Source organism: Pelmatolapia mariae, linkage group LG17 (assembly GCF_036321145.2).
Source record: "Pelmatolapia mariae isolate MD_Pm_ZW linkage group LG17, Pm_UMD_F_2, whole genome shotgun sequence".
NCBI lineage: Eukaryota > Metazoa > Chordata > Actinopteri > Cichliformes > Cichlidae > Pelmatolapia > Pelmatolapia mariae.
The window spans coordinates 24,407,442-24,426,669 of NC_086242.1; the positions used below are offsets into that span (position 1 = coordinate 24,407,442).

Sequence of the window (19,228 nt, forward strand, 5' to 3'; positions counted from 1 at the left end):
TAAATTTTGAGGTGAGAAATGAATCCATTTTGGAATGAGGCTGTAACAAAAATGAATACTTTACGGATGCTCCTCCCCTCCCAGACAGTCACAGTGTGAGGTGAATTACACTCATTTCAAGGGCACACCTGTCAAGTGTGAAATGAATGCTGTGCAATTCTGGACATATTAGCTGTAAACCAAACAATCTTCTATGTTGGCAAGTGCCAACTGTCTCACTGAGGAATAAGAGGAAATTCTTCACACTATTGTGTTTACTCTATGATAATGAAGAGGAGGAAAATGAAAAACCTGTGAGCCAGAGAATATTTGTGGGTAAATGTTGGAGTGCTATTAACACTTTCGATACTAAAAACCTAACAACCTGAAGATAAAAAAAAAAAAAAAAAAAAAACCTTTGTATTGGAGGAATTGACCATGAGCACTCACTCGACCCTGTACATCTATTCAACTGCTTGTTGGTGCACTTATGTGATCAACATGACAGAAATTCAATATATTCAGGCAGACATAATCAAGACAACCCACTTAAGTTCACCAAGCATCACAATGGTGAAGAATGATGAGTTAAGTGACTGAGAATGTGGCATGGTTGGGATTTTCCTGCATGAACATCTTTAGGGTGTTCATGCAGGAACATCTTTACAGATAGTGTTCATTCAGGGGGCTGGTTTCAGTTATTGTGCAATGTACTGTTTATTGCAAAGTGAAAGTGTTAAGGAACCACAGCAAGTATACCTCGTGAAGTTACAGAGCAGAGTTGCTGAATGCTGAGGCTATGGTAAAAGTTGGCAAAGCTCTGCTCACTTAACCTGACTAAACCTCCTCTCAACACATAACCGTGGACCTTGAGCTTCATGACATGGCTTTCCATGACCGAGTGGCTCCTGTTGATGTAATGTGTCGGTAACCTGGTACTTTCTTCCATATAGTGTATATATGAACTTGACTTTTATGTCAAATGGAGCTGCGCACAAGTTTTTGAAATTATATCTGTACCTCAATTATATTGATTGAGGTACTAACATCTTGACCATAATCTGCCATGGCATGATGCCGTCCTGGAAACGTACTGACAGTCTCAAGCTGAAAGGAAACGGCAGCCTCACTGTGTTTTAGGGGCTGTGGCTCAGCAGGGAGAGCAGATTGTTGAGTAATTGTAAGGTTGGCAGTCTAACGTCCAGTTCAAGAGCCATAAGACAGTAAACTGAACCAAAATTGCTCCTGATGCATCCGCTGGAGTGTTGTTATGCAGTAATTAGAAAGCACTTAAAGGTATACAATAAAAAGCACTGTGTTAATGTGGCTTCTTGTTAAAAAAATACTTTGAGTCTTCAGAGTGGATAAGCACTGTATACACACCAGTCTGTTAACTGGGAACAATGAATTTTGACTCCCAATCTTAATGTGTGTAAAATTGTTTATCTAAGGAACTCAGCACTAAATCACTTAAGCAAAATTTAGATATTTGAAGAACATTATTTTTATGAAGATAAAAGTAGGAAACATAACTAAGCCAACAAGTTAATCATTAGTTATACAGGATTACAGTAAACTACAGTGACATCATATCACAAGACTAATACCTGTGTTAAAACCCGTCAAGGAGGCTGAGACAGGAGAATACATCCAGAATGCTTTGTCCAGGCAATTTTTTAGATAACTACCTTAACTTTAACTACACATGTGTATTCTGTTTGACACAGAGTGTTTAGTTCTTAAAGTAAGAAAACATAGTCTGTAGCTGTGGTTCACATCAAGAGGCTGGATACTGTTTGCTTGTACTCTCATTATTCCTGCTTACCTGAGACTTCACATGTTAACTGTTTCATTTTAAGCAGATTAGGATGCCGACGCCATCATTTGGTCAAGAACAACCGTTATACGACTGCTAGCACAGCTATACCTTCTCTGATTTCATAGTTGCTGAAAAGCTGATCTTGCTTTCAAAACACAAATTACCTGCCCAAATAATGGGGCTATTTGAGATATTTGACATGCAAATTTAACATGATTTTATCTTTTTACACAAAAATGAACTGAGCAAATTACCGGCAGACTCCCGGTGTTTTTGTAAGAGTGTAAATCTTACCTTCCGCAAAAGCATGCAGCCAGTGTTCGATTAGCTTTGGCTGCAGGCTCATTTTATCCACTGGTGAAAATCTAATCTGGCCTAAAAAATTGTTACAAAAATACACACCACGGGGTATAGTGTATGTATGCTGGGCAGACACACATCTCTTGTATGTTCCCTTGTACTTCTTTGTGTTTATGCATGTGTGTGTATTGTATTTTACATGTGTTACTACGCACATGATCTAAAAGAACCAGAACTTGCTGGAAGCCTGTTTTTCAGTTTGAAAACTGACATAAACCTGTTTGGTTACTGAACCACACAAAGTCTGACAGTAGACAGCAGCTAAATGAAGACTGAACGAGCAGTCTTTATAGTCTTTATATAGTTTTAATAGGAAATGCATTGAAAAAATGCTAAGAAATAATCAACCAAACACAAATTTACTTGATAAGTTTTATTTAATGTACAATTCAACCTTTTACAAACTAAAAATAAACAAACAATAGAACATTAAGATTCTAATGTTCAGGTGTTTTTTGTACCTGTTTCTTATCATTTCATTTGGTTTCCCCTGCTGATGTAAACTTAAACTTTTTTTTTACCTTTTTAGGTACATTTTGATGCATAACTTTTTGTTTAATTTTCTTCATCATTGTCCCCACACGGCATCACATGTATAACATATAATTTATCAAACAAATTTTTTTTACATTGGTTAAAATATATAAATACATTTTTCTTACTTTGATTAAATACTCAACCTGCAAAAATAGAAAAACTGATGAAAAAACCAGTTCGGGAATAATTAGTTGAACTGGGAGACACAGCGTCCTTTTTTGATTTTTGTCTCTTCTAACTAAGCTCCTTGTGATTTCTCGCTCTCACACTGAGCGAAATTTACGATCCATCTGGGAAACGGCAGGGGAAAACATTCCAGCAGAAGTTTCCTGCAGTCCACAGCAGTGCTGCTATCCCAGTAGATGGCAACCTCTTCCCATAAATACAGTTCAGCACCGGGCACCTGTGGATCTAGGAATTTGAATAGATTCTTTGAATCACAAACAGCTGATACACTTCACTAATTCGCTGAATTTCACCAGAAAAATACTTTCAGTAGAGCAATAGAGTAAATGACTTTAACAAGCAAGAATTTGGTGCTCAAGTTTTCATTTTGGAGGGGGGGATTTCTCCAATCCACACGGGGTCATTAAGCTTCTTGACTGGGTTTCCCAAAATCCTGATCACAACCCTACTGAAAAGTTGTGGACTATGTTTAAAAGCTGTGTCTGTATCAGGAAATCAACTAGTTTTGAAGTCGCACAGCGGTGTAAACTAAGTTTGGAACCCGTCATCAATGTTGCAAGGAAGTATATTTCTAGTGGTGCTGTGTGTGTGAATTACAGAATATGCCCAATTCTGGTTTTAAGCCATTAAAGATGTATGCTGTACAACCATTACTCAAAAATGAATAGTTCAAACAAATAAAATGTATGTAAACGTCTGACCACAACTGTCAAAACTGGACTTATTAACCCTGAATGTCTGAGTAGTGACTTTGATGGACTGGAAACCTGCATACAGTGATTCTACCTCTCATTCTGTCAGCATGGATGCATGTACAGGTGCAGCTGTTTGTTTGTGATTTGGAAATGAATTTTTAGACTAAATTCTGTAATAGAAGTTAGTTTTAAACAAAGATAATCAGTTTTCTCTTTTTGATGGGAGCAGAGAAGAGTGATGGTAAAGCAGAGAGAGAGAGGAGAAAACACACAGCAAAGGGCCACAGGCTGGTTTTGAACCCAAGGCGGCCATTCTCAGCCCTATGACATGTAGTCACCTGCTCATCCCAGTGAGCTAAACCAGCACCCGCAGATAGTTGGTTTTCTGATCGACAACCATTTGAAGTCACAATCAGCTGTGTCTCTGGTCAACTTCTTGTCCCTTTTGTTGCCTACTGAGCCCCGTGTTGCTCATATGCTGTAGGCCCAATCAGCCTATGGGGCTTGCAAGCCCTCGGCCTCCCACCTAAGTTGGATCAGACCTCACTCACAACCTCAGCGAACTTTGCCCTCTTCCTTTAAGGGAAATCTATATTATGATAATGAATGCATCTTGCTCTGCTGCTTTCACAAAGGCAGAAACCAGCATGTAAACCAGGTCACCCTCACGCCAGAGCTTCCCACGCTCCGCAGTGGCAGTTACCCTTCTGCACCCAGCTGAAAAAAGTGAAATGAAAATATTTGATTTTTCACTTGAGTGAATGTACTAAACATAGAAGTGGGGAGTGTTCCTCTTTTCTGAGGGTTGGCATGGGGTAATTGTGGAGATGGTACTGAGACAAGTGACCTTTCACAACCCAAAATAAACACAGGCCTTGTCACGGCTTTAGCGGAAATGGAGAGATAGTGAAGTTTCATTAAGAGCCATCACCTATATGCTTCCAACAGTACATGTGGCAAGCATGTATGTTACTTGACAATGGTCAGATTTACAGTTTAAAGAATATTGAGTTGTAATTTTATTCTTGTAGTTTGGATAGTAATCGGATCTAACCCAGATTCTTGTTTCCAGTGTGTGTGAAGTAAGAATGATGATCATACCCTTACTATTCGATCATCTCTGTCATGCTCTAATGGTCTATGAGGCAACTCTCGTGTTCATATACATAGATTTCCAAATTGTTTCTTTCCCATTACTGATTCAACATGTAATGCATTAAAGGCTCACACCACAGAATTTGAATCTTTTTGATCTAAACATCTTCTTTGTGGGGTTGAAACATTCCCTCGACTTAAAGAAATCAACTAGCTATTAACAAGTTTGCTTTTGAAATTAAGTTTAGCGTTGGTGGCTCAAAACTTATTTTTTGCAAACAAAACATGACTTACAAAAAGTAGCATTACAACAAAATATCTCTCCAACTCCTGGCTTCAAGCTGCCGGAAAACAGTCTTCCATCAGGCAACTTTTTCTTTTTTGAGCTTTTCTTTATCCCTTTTTTAGTTTATTTGAAACACTGTCTTTCTTTTCACCACTCCATATGGTTTGCCCTTATGTACCACGTAGCGTCCATCCATACTTTGTAATTATGTCAGTGTAATGTCAATGTAATGTAGAAATTGGGTCAACCCACTCATATACTCATAAATATGAGTATATGAGTGGGTTGACCCAATTTCTCAGGATGCTTCACCAATTACTAAATGTCGACATACTTAGAATTAAAAATTAAATAATGTATCTACATGCCCTAAGATATTGCCCGTCTTCTCAGGTGCTTTTCTTCTGATATACCCTTCTATGTTGACTCAATTTTTCAACTACAATGACCTTTGAGTATTTGAACTTTTGTCAAATAAAACCCCCGTTTATAGACCTGTGAACTTTGAAAATCAAACTCTGGAGTCAGAGATCATGTTATCCATTTAGTTTAATATGTACATTAAAATAAACTATTTCCAGTATATAAAATGACTCAATTCACAAGGCAGTACATTTCTTCAAGACACAAACAAATCTTTTTGCCAAAGACTGTCTAGTCCTTTGTCAGTCGATTGGAGTCCAGACGAGGCGCACGTCTGTGAGACTGTAAAACCCTGACTTCAAATGCTACTAACCAGCAGACAGACTCACAGACAGGACATTCAGTTCAAAGCTTCAACGAGACGATTTCATAAGAAAACATTATTTCATCTGCTTGTTACAATAAAACACAGTTAATAAAACTTTGTCTTTTGGCCAGTAGAGATTATGGCACTTGTTAGTTCTGTACTAAAGTGATGTATAAGGCACTTATTGTAAAAAATACAAACTCAAATCTCACTCATTTAAGGATTATCTGCATCCAGTTGCTTCATTGGCATGTGTCTGATATGTTAAGTGGAACGTCCCTGTTACCTTTGCAAATAAACAAAAAAAGTAGTACCAGCTACATCTGCAAGAATTCAGAAAAGAATTCATATGTTTGCTGTTTGTGGTTTTCTTGTTATTTCTTACACTCACATACACATACACATGCACGTACATACACATATCAATAAAAAATATATATATTTTCCCAGAAAATATGTTTATAGTCTCATGTGATGGCACGTTGTCTTAATGCCTAATAAGCCTTCATAAAAAGTCACCATAATAATCCTATACAATACATATAGCTATTACAGTGTAGTCAACAGTGGTCCCATTGTCCATTCATGGTACCAGTAAAATTAACACTCCTATAGGAACTTGCATCTATATATTGACGTCGGATCCATGTGGCCCATCGTAGGATTCTTTAATCAGGCTGATGCTGTGCAAATCAGTCATTGTCTGTTTGTTGTCCTTCTGGAATTTGCTCACATGTGCCTCTTCATGTGGAGGGCGAGATGGTCAGACCGGGAGAATGCCCGTTCACACAAGTGACACTGGAATGGCCGGTGCCCGGTGTGCTTTCGGAAGTGACGTGTGAGCTCGTCAGAGCGAGCGAACTTCCAGCCGCAACCCTCCCAGCTGCAGTGGTATGGCTTCTCTCCTAAGAACACAAAGAACACCCATCAGTGACAGCATAGTTCGTGACGTAGTTGAATAACATGCCTGCCGCACTCAGCCTGCAGATCTTACCTGTGTGAGTCCTGAGGTGCGCCTTCAGGTGAGAGCTCTTCGTGTAGGTCTTTCCACAGCCAGTGAAAGTACAGGTGTGTGTCGCGGTTCGCTTCCTCGGCCAGGACCTGCGACCCCTCTTTGGCTTGGTGTCCATAATATCCAGCGGGGAGGAGGGCGGAGTGAGTAAAACCCGCTGGCCAGCTGCCTGCTGCAGGCCCATGGCTGCGTCCTCTCCGAAAACGCCGGTGAGTTTATGCTGGTGGAGCGCCTCAGTGAAGGAGAACTGCATCGCGCCGTGCTGGTGAGGAAATCTCGCGGGCGCCTTGCAGTGGTGTAGGTGGAAACTCTGCGGGAACGTCGGCGAGGTGGAGGTGCACATCTGGCGCTGCTGGCACTCGGGGTTCATCAGGTCGTCCGGGCTGAGCGGCGGGGTCATGCTGCCCATCGCTCCCTGCGGGGAGCTTGCAAGCCGGGGCTGCTCGTTAAAAACCATGCAGGAGACGTTCCCTTCGTGCTTGATTTTAGTGCAGCTCTGAGGCGCCAGACCCATGACAGGTCCGTATGTGTCCACTGAGACCGGCTCAGCTTTAATGTTCGGGTGCTCGAGGAATACATCCTGAGTTGTCTGGAAAGGCGTGGAACTGACCAAGAATCTGCCCTGAATACCGGAGCTGCTCGCAGGGAGGAAGCTGGTATCCATGTCGGAGCGAAGGAGCTCTGCCATCAGGCTGCTGTATTGGGAAGGACTGTTCATGTCTGGAACAGACGTGTAATCGCTTGTTTCGATGTGATGCTGTTGCTGCTGCTGATAAACAGACACCCCGGAATCCTGAAGGCGGTATGACTCCGGTACCGTCCCGGCGGGCGACGCACTGCTGGAATCGGCGGTGTTCGCGAGAATAAACTCCAGATCCAAGAACCTGTCCAGGTCCTCTTCGTCTTTTCTGCCCTGGCAGCTGCTGTTCATATCTGCCCTGCTGATCACGTCGCTTTTCCACTTCTGCTTCAGGGATGGGAGCACAGTTTGTTTCAGAATGCATCATTTCTTTCAACCCGTTCAGATGATCAATACACACACATATATATAATATACACAAATAAAACAACAACAAATAGAAATATGTTTTCTGATAGCAGGAAGACAAGTGCATGAAGCTCGGTGAAAGCAAAAGTTAATAAATAAAAAGGCCAACTTACATCTTCCCAATATTTTTCTTTTTGGTTGGAAAATGTAGAGATGGATGGTAAAATTGTCCCACTCGAGGCCATTATGAATAGTAAAAAAACACTGAATTATAAAAAAACCCCTTCTGTTTAAGGCAAGTCACCAAAGTCCGCTGAGTTGCCAGATAAGGCTACGAGCGCGTAACTTCTGCCGTCCGGTGAGCTGGTCCTCGCTCACATGCAGCTCTGCGCCTGGAACAACTGGTTTTCTTATAAATATCACTACATACATAAACCGGACCAGTGTGCGGCTAGGGGAAGGAAGCGCGTTCAGGATAGGGACGCGGTGTACCGACCAGCCCCTAAATTTAGCCTCAGTATAAAAGCGTGAGTTTTCCCCGCGAGTCAGAGACAGAGAGGCGGAGACGGACTAGTGCCCAATGCTTTCTCTGCTCTGCTGCGCGGAGCTACTTAACCCTCGCGGAGAAAGAACCCGCCCCTTTGGCCAACAGCTGGCAGAACAACCGCCCCCATATCGGCGCTCAAAGACAGAATAATTAACAGTTTAAATAAGGCGTAACAAATATTAACACTTTAACATAACAAACAAAGTAACAGTATCACAAACACAAAATCCAACATATTGGAAAGCGACACAGAACGGTCTCCACTGACCGTTCCAGTGAAAACGTCTCTCTGATACTTATTGTGTTCTGAAAAGTTTGATTCATGATTATTTAGCTCCTGTGTTTCTGAGTTTATGTCAACACAGAGGTCAAATATCTCTGTCGGTTTCTATCTCAGTGAGAAAGCGGACAGAGGTGCGTGCGTCAGGCTAGAACACAACAAGCCAGTAGCGCACACTCCCTTGTAGTGAATGCAGCCACGCAGTTTTCTGCAGCAGTTTGCAGCCACCAGGCGCCACCTTCACATTCGCGGATTTCTTAAATGCTTTCTATGAAACCTCTCAGGTTGTTACATATTAGCCGTGTTGTTCATCTGGTTAAGCCTACCCCTCTGTTTCATTTTGGTGACATATAGTTGAGTGAATGTACCAACCCTTTCTGTAACAACCAACAGCCTGATCAGTGCAAGTTTCCAAACAAACTAATTTTTCTTATAAAAAAGTAAACTTGATTTGTATATATCCATCTATGACATACAGGTTTTTTTTTAAAGTATTTTAGTAGTTCCTAAAACTATAAATCTTTGATTTAAAGAACAAAACAGGAAATGAGATTTAACTATAAAAGCTTTACAGAGCTTCAGAGGATCTCTTTTAAATTATTTTTTAAGGATCTCTTTGAGCTTAAATAAAAGTTACCATAGGACTATTTCTTCAGAAGAACATGGACTCTTGATACCTACAGTCAGGGTGTCCAGTGGTGATGCTGTGGGCGGCATTGTGCTGGCATTGTCAGAGGTGAAATCAATATAGAAATGTTCTAAGAGATAGTTTTTAATCTGACTCTCTGAACACTTACAGGACATTTTGGACTGATACATTTGACAGCAATCTCCACCTGCATCTTAAAAAAACACCTAATGAAACACTAGTTTTTAGGATAATATTGTTCATCCGTCCAGAAAAGTACCAAAGACTTTTAGAATCAGTGCAAAAGAGCTCCGAAACCTTTCTGGTAATCAAGATGACCCGGTACTTTACTCAGACATTTTATGTGAACAAACAGGTGATGAAATATTTTTGAAATCTTTTTTATTTTTCAGTTGGGTGTCTTTCAGTCACAAGACTATTAGCTAGTATTTGCTTTCTGAACACGATCCTTATTGCAAATATGTCAAGCCTTGTTCCTTTAGGTATCTCTAGCAGAGATGGGGCAATTTAGGCACATATTTTCACTGTTTTCACTGTAAACTGAGGCTGATAACTGATACTAACAATTTCACTCCTTTCAGTCCTGATTACATCTGATAGTCCAAGTAGCTATACAAAAACACATAGCACATATTTGCATATCCTATGTATTGTACATATTTGTGATGGAGGGAGCTCTTTTTATGTGAAAGGACTTAATTCGTGTATTGGTTCACAAAGGTTTAAAGGGCATGTGACATTTTTGACATTTTCATTATTTATTGTTTTCCAGTCAGTCTGCATTAACTTTGTTTGCTCTCAGTAATGTTTTCTGCACTGCTTCACCATTAAGCGACATATCCTATATCCCTGACTGCAGCTATCAGTGAGCAACGTCTGGTACATGCATCTGTTTGTTTCATATTCATATTTCAGTTTAGATCGAGTTTATTATATTAAATCATAATGGGTACCAGTCACTTATGTTCACTGCTTGAGGAACATGTGCTCTGGAGATACTCCTTATTCACTTGTGCAGCACTTGGTGACATTAGGGACTGAAAATGTAAACACAAAGAGACCTCTGAAGGCTCGTGGTGTGTGGCCATTGTTACCCAATCTTCCCTGCACCAAAATAAAAGTACAAAAAACACACAATTCTCTTACCTAAACTCTTACAGCCATGAGCAAGAGAAAACAGTTTTCAACAAAAAGGCTGCTGCAGTGTTCAGTATGTACAGTTAAAGAATACTGCAGGTTGTCTAATATATAAAACTATTTACAAAGATCTAGACCAGCTCTCATAAACCAAACACACAAATCTACTCACTAACAAACTTTTCAACTCTGGATTTTCACAGAGAAACACTCAAAGCTACTACAGAAACACAGCCTACTGGGTGGTGGAGGAATTGAACCCAACCACTCAGCAGGCACCTGTATCCATTAAGACCAACCCATTCACACCCCTGGGAGGGAGGAGAGAGAAAAACCCACACCCACATCCTCTGGTGAGGGGAGTCACACATATAAAAACATGTATGATCAACATGATCTTGGGTCATAACACCATCAATAATCAGCTGAAGTCAAAAACCAGGACTTAAACATGATTTATGTAAAACTGAAGTTTGCAGAGAACATCCTCTACATAGAAATCTTTCTGTCCTTCACAAACATCTACAACTGAGATATGAATGGTAACATCCCGTGAGGGTGCAAATTACAGTTGGCTGTCTCTGACTTATGCCACTCTGAGGCTTTCAGTGCAGACTTTATGAGGCTCTAAACAATTTTCTCTCTGCAGCTAATATTGGCCACCAGCTGTAGCAAGGTACTCAAGGATCTGAGTGCAGGTGACATCTTCAAAAAATTGCATTGTGTTAGTATGGTAGCATTATGTTGTAAGATGTATTTGTACAATTTTTTTCTAAACCAAGGAATTAGATTTAAAAAATGAAAATTGCATGCACATGCACGTATACACACACGCGCGCGTGTGTTTCCCACCACCACTCAGTTAGCCCAATGTGGAATTGTCATCATACTGTTTCAGGAAAAAAACCTGGAAATGTAATTAAAAATTCAGTTTAACTATATGGAATTGGAAAAATTCCATACATAACTATACAGGTCTATTTATTCACTGTGCTCAAGTGAAGGACTTTTCTACCTTGTATCTATACCTACAGCTGTTTTTTTCTTTCTTTCCTTTCTTCCTTCCTTCCTAGTACTATAGTTGGAAAGAAAGAGGAAACACTGGCCTAAAAATACTAGAAATTTCCTTAAGGGATCAGAAAACACTTCTCTTTTGGATTTTCATCCATATAATCAATGCATTGCAGATGCCACTGAAGTGGTTCTTGTTATTATGGATAAGAAGACAAAAGTGTCCTGCCTTTTATTTAAACAAATGTTCCAAGCACAGTACAAGCCATATTACACTACAACCCTTAGTATGTTTAGTGCGTTCATTTCATTCAGTGGTCATATGTCTCGTGTCCTTATCTTAAAGTCAGTTATTCAGTTTCTTCCACCTTATATTTCTTTGCTTGCCAGGTGTTGAAGTCTTAGAGTTCTGGACTGTGTTCCAGTTTTTACCAACACTGTATTTCCCAAATTCTTGCTGTCATCTCTGTAGGCTTCAGCCTTTGTTGAGCAGCTTCACAGCTCTGTTGTCAGCTAAAAGCTTGTCTTCTTCCTCAGTTTCCCTGACTGTGTCGTATCATATTTCCAATAAGTCATCTACTTTGATCTCCAAGTTATTCCTCGTCTTCTCTTTCTCCAAGCACATTGCTTGCGTGCTGGGGATCATCTATGTTAACAGTCCTGCATTTAAAGCTGCAGGACCATCACTTGAAAACAAACTGTACTCTCCCCACACACCAGGACTGCAGTGTTTATCCTGCCACTCCCATCTACATTTGACTCAGTATGTTAAGGGAATCTGATCCTTTTAATGAGTTAAACAACATAAAACTGCTCTCTCAGTCAGCTTTAAAACCAATACCCCACATGCTGAAAATATTAGATGGATATATTATTCACATATTGGCATTTGAGAGGCTGAGTGTTTATGTTTGACCCACTGTCACTCTATGATGGAGTGGTTTAAAATTTCCATGTGGAAGTGAGTTCTGGTTGTCTGGCTGCATGTTTCTCTGTGTGAGGCTCGGCTGTTCTTACAAATGGCTATCTGGCGTTGTGTCTAGATTGAGACAGAGTTACATCATGGCACAACAAGGCTGATGGGCTTGGCTGAAAACTTGTGGCTGTTAGAGCTTTACTTCCACTGCCTAAGTTTGCCAGACTAATTGTTTGTGACAAATTCCCAAATTTTTTTTTTAAACTGTATATTTATTGAATTTTAAACTTTACACTGACACCAAGATTAAACAAGACAAAACCAACATAGTAGAACAAAACAAACAAAACAAAACAAACAGACAAACAACTCGGCTCATGAATAAAAAAATAAATGGAGAATCCAGACATTTTTGTTATGAGATACGATTAACAATACATATATGTAAAAATAGCAGTGATCTGCTTGCATTACACCAGGGCCCGTGAGAAAATAGCAGAGATATCCAAACCAACATACGCCATAAATGGGTCCCATATTTTATGAAACTTTTTGTCCTTACTATGTAGCCTACATGTTAAGAAATCTAGTGACACATATTCCAATACTGTCCGGTGCCATTGAGTTTTAGATGGCGCCGTGTCCGTGATCCAGTTCAAGAGGATACATTTTCTTGCACAGAATGTTAACAGCGCATAGAGCTGCTTTCCAAACTTCCCCCTGATTTTATCATTTGCCACTCCAAGTAGCATACACAATGGATTACATTCAGTGTCAGTGGTGAAAATCTTATCCAGTTCGCTCTTTATGAGAAACCAGAATTGTTGTATTTTCCGGCAGGACCATAGACAGTGCGTTAGGTTGCCCACCTCTATTTTACATTTAGGGCACAGCGGAGAAAAGTCTGAATTGTATTTATGGCGTTGGGAAGGTGATATGTGAACTCTGTGTAAGATTTTAATTTGGATTGCCTTTACTTTATTACAGACGCTCAGAGATTTAGCATTCTCCCATACTTCGTCCCATACCCCGTCACTGATCTCTATATGTAATTCTTTTTCCCAAGTCCTCTTCAAATAGGTTGTGTCAGTGACCCCACATTTTGTTAACAGGCCATAGCAAATTTTTATAGAAGTTCTAAGATTTGGCTGAAATATCTGCTTTTCACATTTAGAGAGGGTCTGATTAGTAAGTATCGTTGTAGCCCTTTGTATGTGGTCCCTCACTTGTAAATATCTAAAAAAGTCATGCCTATGAATGTTGTATTTATCGATTAGCTGGTTAAAGGACATAAAGTTAGACCCGTCCATTAAGTCAGAAAAGGTAGAAATACCATTCACAGCCTATTTCCGAAAGCCAGGGTCAGTGGTCCCAGGCACAAAAAGAGGATAATCGGATAAGGGAGTGAAAAGAGATGTTAAGTGAGACCTTCCTTCTAGTTTTTGAACCATTCGCCAAGCTTTAACAGTAGCTAATGTGAGTGGGTTGCTACAGAGCGTCGTTAAGGTCTTAAGTTTCCCCACAAAAAGCAAACTTTTCAGAGGGAAGTTAGACATAGAGCTCTCAATATCCAACCAGACAGGAGAGGGCTGTTGTACCCAGTCGGCAGCTATACGCATATGGGTGCTCAGCTGATATTTCCTTATATCTGGGAAATCGAGGCCCCCTTTTGAGGATGGAAGACATAACGTGCATATTTTAAGATGAGGTTTCCTCCCTGCCCAAACAAAGGAGCTAAACCAGCCATTTAGAGTTTGGATAGTTTTATGTGGGAAAGAGTCGGAACCATCTGTATTGGGTAAAGTAGCCTGGGTAGAATATTCATTTTCAGAAGAGCAATACGACCGAGCCAGGATAATGGTAAGGACTTCCATCTCTCCAGATCTAGTTTGACCTGCTCAAATAGGAGGGTAAAGTTACTTTTATACATCTGTTCAAAGGCGGGCGTGACCCTAATCCCCAGATAGGTAAAGCCCTGTGGGGACCAAGTGAAGGGAAATGGAGAAGGGACCCGTGGTTTTTGTTTCAGGCTGCCCAATGGCATCGCTTCTGATTTATTAAAATTAAATTTATATCCTGAGATTTCGCTAAACTTATTAATAGTTTCAACCAGAGAGGGGATTGATGTTTCGGGCTGAGTCAACACAACAAGTACATCATCAGCATACAGAATAATCTTATGCTGTCTTTGTCCTACAGATAGACCATGTATATCCGCCTGAACTCGTACTGCTTCTGCCAATGGCTCTATGGCTAAGGCAAAGAGCAAAGGGGAGAGAGGGCAGCCTTGTCTGGTTCCCTTCTGTATCCGAAAGTTGGAGGACCGCACCCCGTTTGTCAAGACTGCAGAGCAGGGATTGTTATAAAGTAGCTTAATCCAGTTTATAAAGTTTCCACTGAAGCCGAATTGGTGTAATGTAAAAAACAGGTAAGACCATTCAACACGGTCAAATGCCTTCTCGGCATCAAGGGAAATTACCACACCAGGTAGAGATTTTTGTTGGAAGAGCTGGATCATATTCAACAACCTACGCATGTTATTATATGAATTGCGCCCTTTAATGAAACCCGTTGAGTAATGAAATTTAATGAAACCCTCATTAATGAGCGAGGGGAGTAAAAGTAAAATTAATTCCCAAATTTAAAAAAAACTGCCATTTAAAATGATCAGATACTTGGGAAGGGCATCTGGCCAAAAACATATGCCAAATCAAGGATGCAGATCCATCTAGCTGCCGTGCTACCCTGGAGAATAACACAACAGCCAAAAGTGCTCTTGTATACAAACACATGAGAATCCAAGGAATTAGCACAGTGAAGTGAGGGAAATAGTTTTGACTGTTTAACCGGGTAAATATGACAATAATTGGGTTATTTGAGAACATCTGATGACAACTTTTTCTTTTTTTTTGTTTTACACCTGTGTGGCTTATCACACTCCTTTTTTTCTCTTTTTTTTTTTTACACACTATTTCAGTTATATTTTAATTATGGTCTGGTTTGGTCCTGCCTCTGCAATGTGTAGTGATTAAGAGACTAGCTGTACCCTGCTCTTACACTGAAGGCAAAGCCAGACTTTTCTGAGGGTTGCTAACATACCACAGTATTTAAGCTTTACTAAACACTCAGATAACACATAATTTCATGACTGTACACACAACATTTTATCAATTTCATTTCAACTTGCAGTCACTTAGCTGGGATTTACAGTGAACTGTGAAAAACTATCAGCTCTCCGAGGCTTTCTGGATTAATGTGTTTCTTCAATACAATTTCATTTTTTTTATTAGAACCAGATGACTTTCTCATTGTGTCAAAGTTACTGCAGCGTGTTTCGGGATAAACTCGCTCTCCATGGTGCACATACTTTATGTCTTTGCTAAACTTCTTGGAAACACCTGCTTTGACTTCTCCACTTTCCTCTGCACGGCAGGAAAGCCTTGCTGTTCTGTTTCTGTGTGTGTGTGTGTGTGTGTGTGTGTGTGTGTGTGTGTGTGTGTGTGTGTGTGTGTGTGTGTGTGTGTGTGTGTGTGTGTGTGTGTGTGTGTGAGTGAGTGAGAGAGAGAGAGAGAGAGAGAACAGAAGAACAGAGGCAAACTTCTGGCCCAGGCAAAGCAGTGTCGGAGCTGAGAACCAGAGTTTGAGACAGAGTGAGCTCTTCCCTCTGCTTATATAGGCGGGTTATTTTTAAACCAACACCCCCTTCCTTATTCCCTATTATTGCACTTCCTCTCCCTCTTTCTCAGGAAGCCCACTTGGCTGAGTTTCCTGCCGGTATGCCGTGCTGACTCCAAGTGAATTGAAGAAGTAATAGCACACAAGGGTAAGGACTGGGGTGAGAGACACAGAAAAGGAGAAGAAGGAAAAGTCAAATATATTCCTATAGCACATTTAAATGACTGTTGACCAAATTGCGGAACATCTAAAAAATCAAAGGACATAAAAACACAGGCCAAGATGACAGAATTTAAGAAAGGAAACATAAAATAAGAAAACCAGAGTAAGAAATAACACAAATAAAGGGAGTCAGAACTCATTCTGATTTAAAATGTTGGGGAGGCCCTGATGTGAAGGGGTAGTTTGCTCCAAAGTTTAGGTGCAGCCACAGCAAACACCTTCTCTCTGTGCTTTAATCTGGACCTCGGGACAGCAAGGAGCATTTGGTCCAAAGACCGCAGTTAAATTTTCAATCTTGTCTTAAGATCCTCCAAACAGTCCAGTTAAAACTTCAGAGGATTCACAGATTCAAGTTTTAGTGTCAGGTAATCTGGCCAAAAGGGAGCAGAAAAAAGGACTGGGCCAAGAATGGATCCCTGCGGGACCCCGAGAGAAAGTGAAGTTTTTGAGGAAGATGTATCCCCCATACTGACAGAAAAACGTCTGTTGGTATGTAAGATTTAAAACATTCCAGTGTAGTCATTTTGATTCCAACGCAGTGCTCCAGTCGAGAGATAAAGATTCAATGATCTAAAGTATCAAAGGCAGCACAGAGGTCTAAGAGTATTAAAATGGAAGAATCTCCCAAATAAGTCAAATTTAAAAGGTCATTTAAAATTTTGAAAGAGCAGTTTCAGTGCTGTGGTGCGTTTTAAAACCAGACTGAAATACTAATGCCATTTTGATCTGGAAAGGTCTGGCGCTGAAGAAGCCCGACTGTAGAGAGAAAAGGCAATTTAAAAAATTGGTCTGAGCAATTTATAAATTGCCACAGTACTTTTTGTGGGTTTCAAGCGGTTGATTACTTCATTCGGCAGTAAAAAAAAAAAAAGACACAAAAAGACACAGGCTCAAAAGCAACACAAGTTTGTGTGTGAACAGATGGGTCAGTAGCAGGAGGGATAATATGAGACCTGATATGCGATCCTATTAACAAAGAAGTTCAATAAGTTTTCACATGTTGCTTTAGCTGCTACAAGAGGACCAGCAGTGGAAGGATCAGAGTTAATGATGCGAAATAAAATATGAAGTCTGTGACAGTTGTTAGACACAATCTTAGAGAAATACTTTGTTTTTGCTGCTCTTACAGACTTATGATAATTTAACAAAGATTCTCTGAGTCAATTTTCATTCAGGTTTTCTACACACCTGTCTGTTCTCTGGTGGCATTATTCAACCAAGCTTTAGGTTGGATCAAGGATTTCCAAGCAGGTTAAATTAAACAAAAGTCATCAGTGCTCGAGTGAATGGACCTATCAAACAGTAAGCTATGATTATTTTTTGATAGGAACAAGCAAATGATCAGCAGTAACTGAGGTAATCGTACAAGATTCTGGCACATCAGGTTTGACAGAGAATTATAAAAGGGGAATCTCAGTTACTACAGGCATGGGGTCAGGGACATTATCGTCACTGATTTCAGTGTCACAGAGAGTCAGACCACAGTCATATCTCAGCATAATTCCTGCCAAAAATTCAGTGAAGTCTTAGATAAAATTCTTCTTTTGTTTTGGTCGTTGATACACCAGCGCACACAGCAAAGGAGTGGGCTCCTTGATTTCAAACAACTGCAGTTCAAAGCTGGGGTAAACATCAGCTGTTAGCTGCTGACAGTTGAAGCAGTTTTTATACACAGTGGCTAACCCTCCACCCTGGCCGGTTTTCCAAGGCGAGCTGAGGTTGAGGAGTGAATTACAGTCTGAAGGAAAAAGTTCAGAAAATGGGCTCAACTCACCAATGTTTAGCCAAGTTTCTAGAGCAAATCCATGTGTCAAGAGGTGAGGAAGTCATTCAGAATAAAAGTGAGGGAGAGGACCTTGCTCAAAGCTTGGTATTGAAATATTAATTTGTGTGCCCCTTTGGACTACCTTTGATAGAGCAAGAAAGATCAATGGAGATAAAGAGAGAAGCACAAAGGGTAGATTGCAATCCAAGACAGTTCAATTCAATTATATATATATAGCGACAAATCACAACAACATTGGCTTCAAGGCCAGGTCAATACATACAGAAAAAAACCCAACAATCATATGACCCCCTATGAGCAAGCACAAACTAAGGACATGGCTTCACCTTCACCAATCAGTACATAAATAAATTTAAAAGTACACATTTAGTATATGGGTTGCGACCATGAAAAACTTTACATTGTGGGTCATTCTTTTTTTTTTTTTTTGTTAATGTGAGCTGACATTTTTTAAGGTTAGCAAACTCACATCTGTCATAAACATCTGTTCCAACACATTTGCGGTGAAATCGTATTGCTTTGCACAAATGTTCATTTGTAGTTGTTGCCTTCAAAATAAAAGTGGCAAAACTGTGTTATAATTTCCCACAAAACACTGAGCTTTTATAAGGCTGATTACAGATCTAGTGAGCAAACCCAAACGGCAGCGGACAGTTTTGGAAAATTTATTAACAAAACCACAAGGGAGGGGAGATAGTGAAGGGGTGCCAGGGAAACTGTAGATTTACAGACAGAGAGTTTGGCAAAGAGGACACAGGGAATTAACAGGCGATCAGAGGGACATGGGCAAAATTTGGCAAGGTAAATGAGAGCTGCCTTAATTGAGAGAAAGGTAGTTTGGGGCACAGGGGGAAGTGAGTGCAGCTGGTGGAAAACCAAGAAAAGAGAGGTACTTCGGTGCAAGATTGGGCAGGCCGGTGAGCGTGTGACTCCTTCCTTTGGCTGAACACGGTGAGTGAATCCTACTAAATGAGGCCAAGGCTATGCAGTGGAAGATGCTGACATTGAGTCTTCCTGAGATTCTGCAACTCTGGGTTAGTAGCTGGCGAGTGACATAATCTGCAGTCTCCAGCCTTCAAATGCAACACGCTCATTTGATGAACAACAAAACAGGTGCAGGAAAGGTGTTACCCCTGTAAAGCCCCACCCCAGGGTTTTCTCTCTGTTAATGTAGGGTCTTTACCTTACAATAGTACCTCAAGGCTAATGTTGTTGTGATTTGGTGTTATATATTTAAAATTCAATTGAAATTCAATGGAATTCTATTTTCCCACTGAGTCACCCAGGCTTGTCAGGGAAAATCAAACTCTTCATGTTA

At 40.4% G+C, this 19,228-nt stretch overlaps 1 protein-coding gene across 1 annotated transcript; it reads right to left on the reverse strand.

Moving 5' to 3' along the window:
- Positions 1–5,494: 5,494 nt before the first annotated feature.
- On the reverse strand, positions 5,495–8,257 carry LOC134646854 (Krueppel-like factor 2). The gene is made up of 3 exons (XM_063500851.1): positions 7,861–8,257; positions 6,682–7,663; positions 5,495–6,592 (listed from the first exon to the last, which is right to left on the reverse strand). The coding sequence occupies exons 1-3, from the start codon at positions 7,930–7,932 to the stop codon at positions 6,417–6,419; spliced, it is 1,230 nt and encodes a 409-aa protein (XP_063356921.1). The 5' UTR covers positions 7,933–8,257; the 3' UTR covers positions 5,495–6,416.
- Between the last annotated feature and the right edge of the window lie 10,971 nt (positions 8,258–19,228).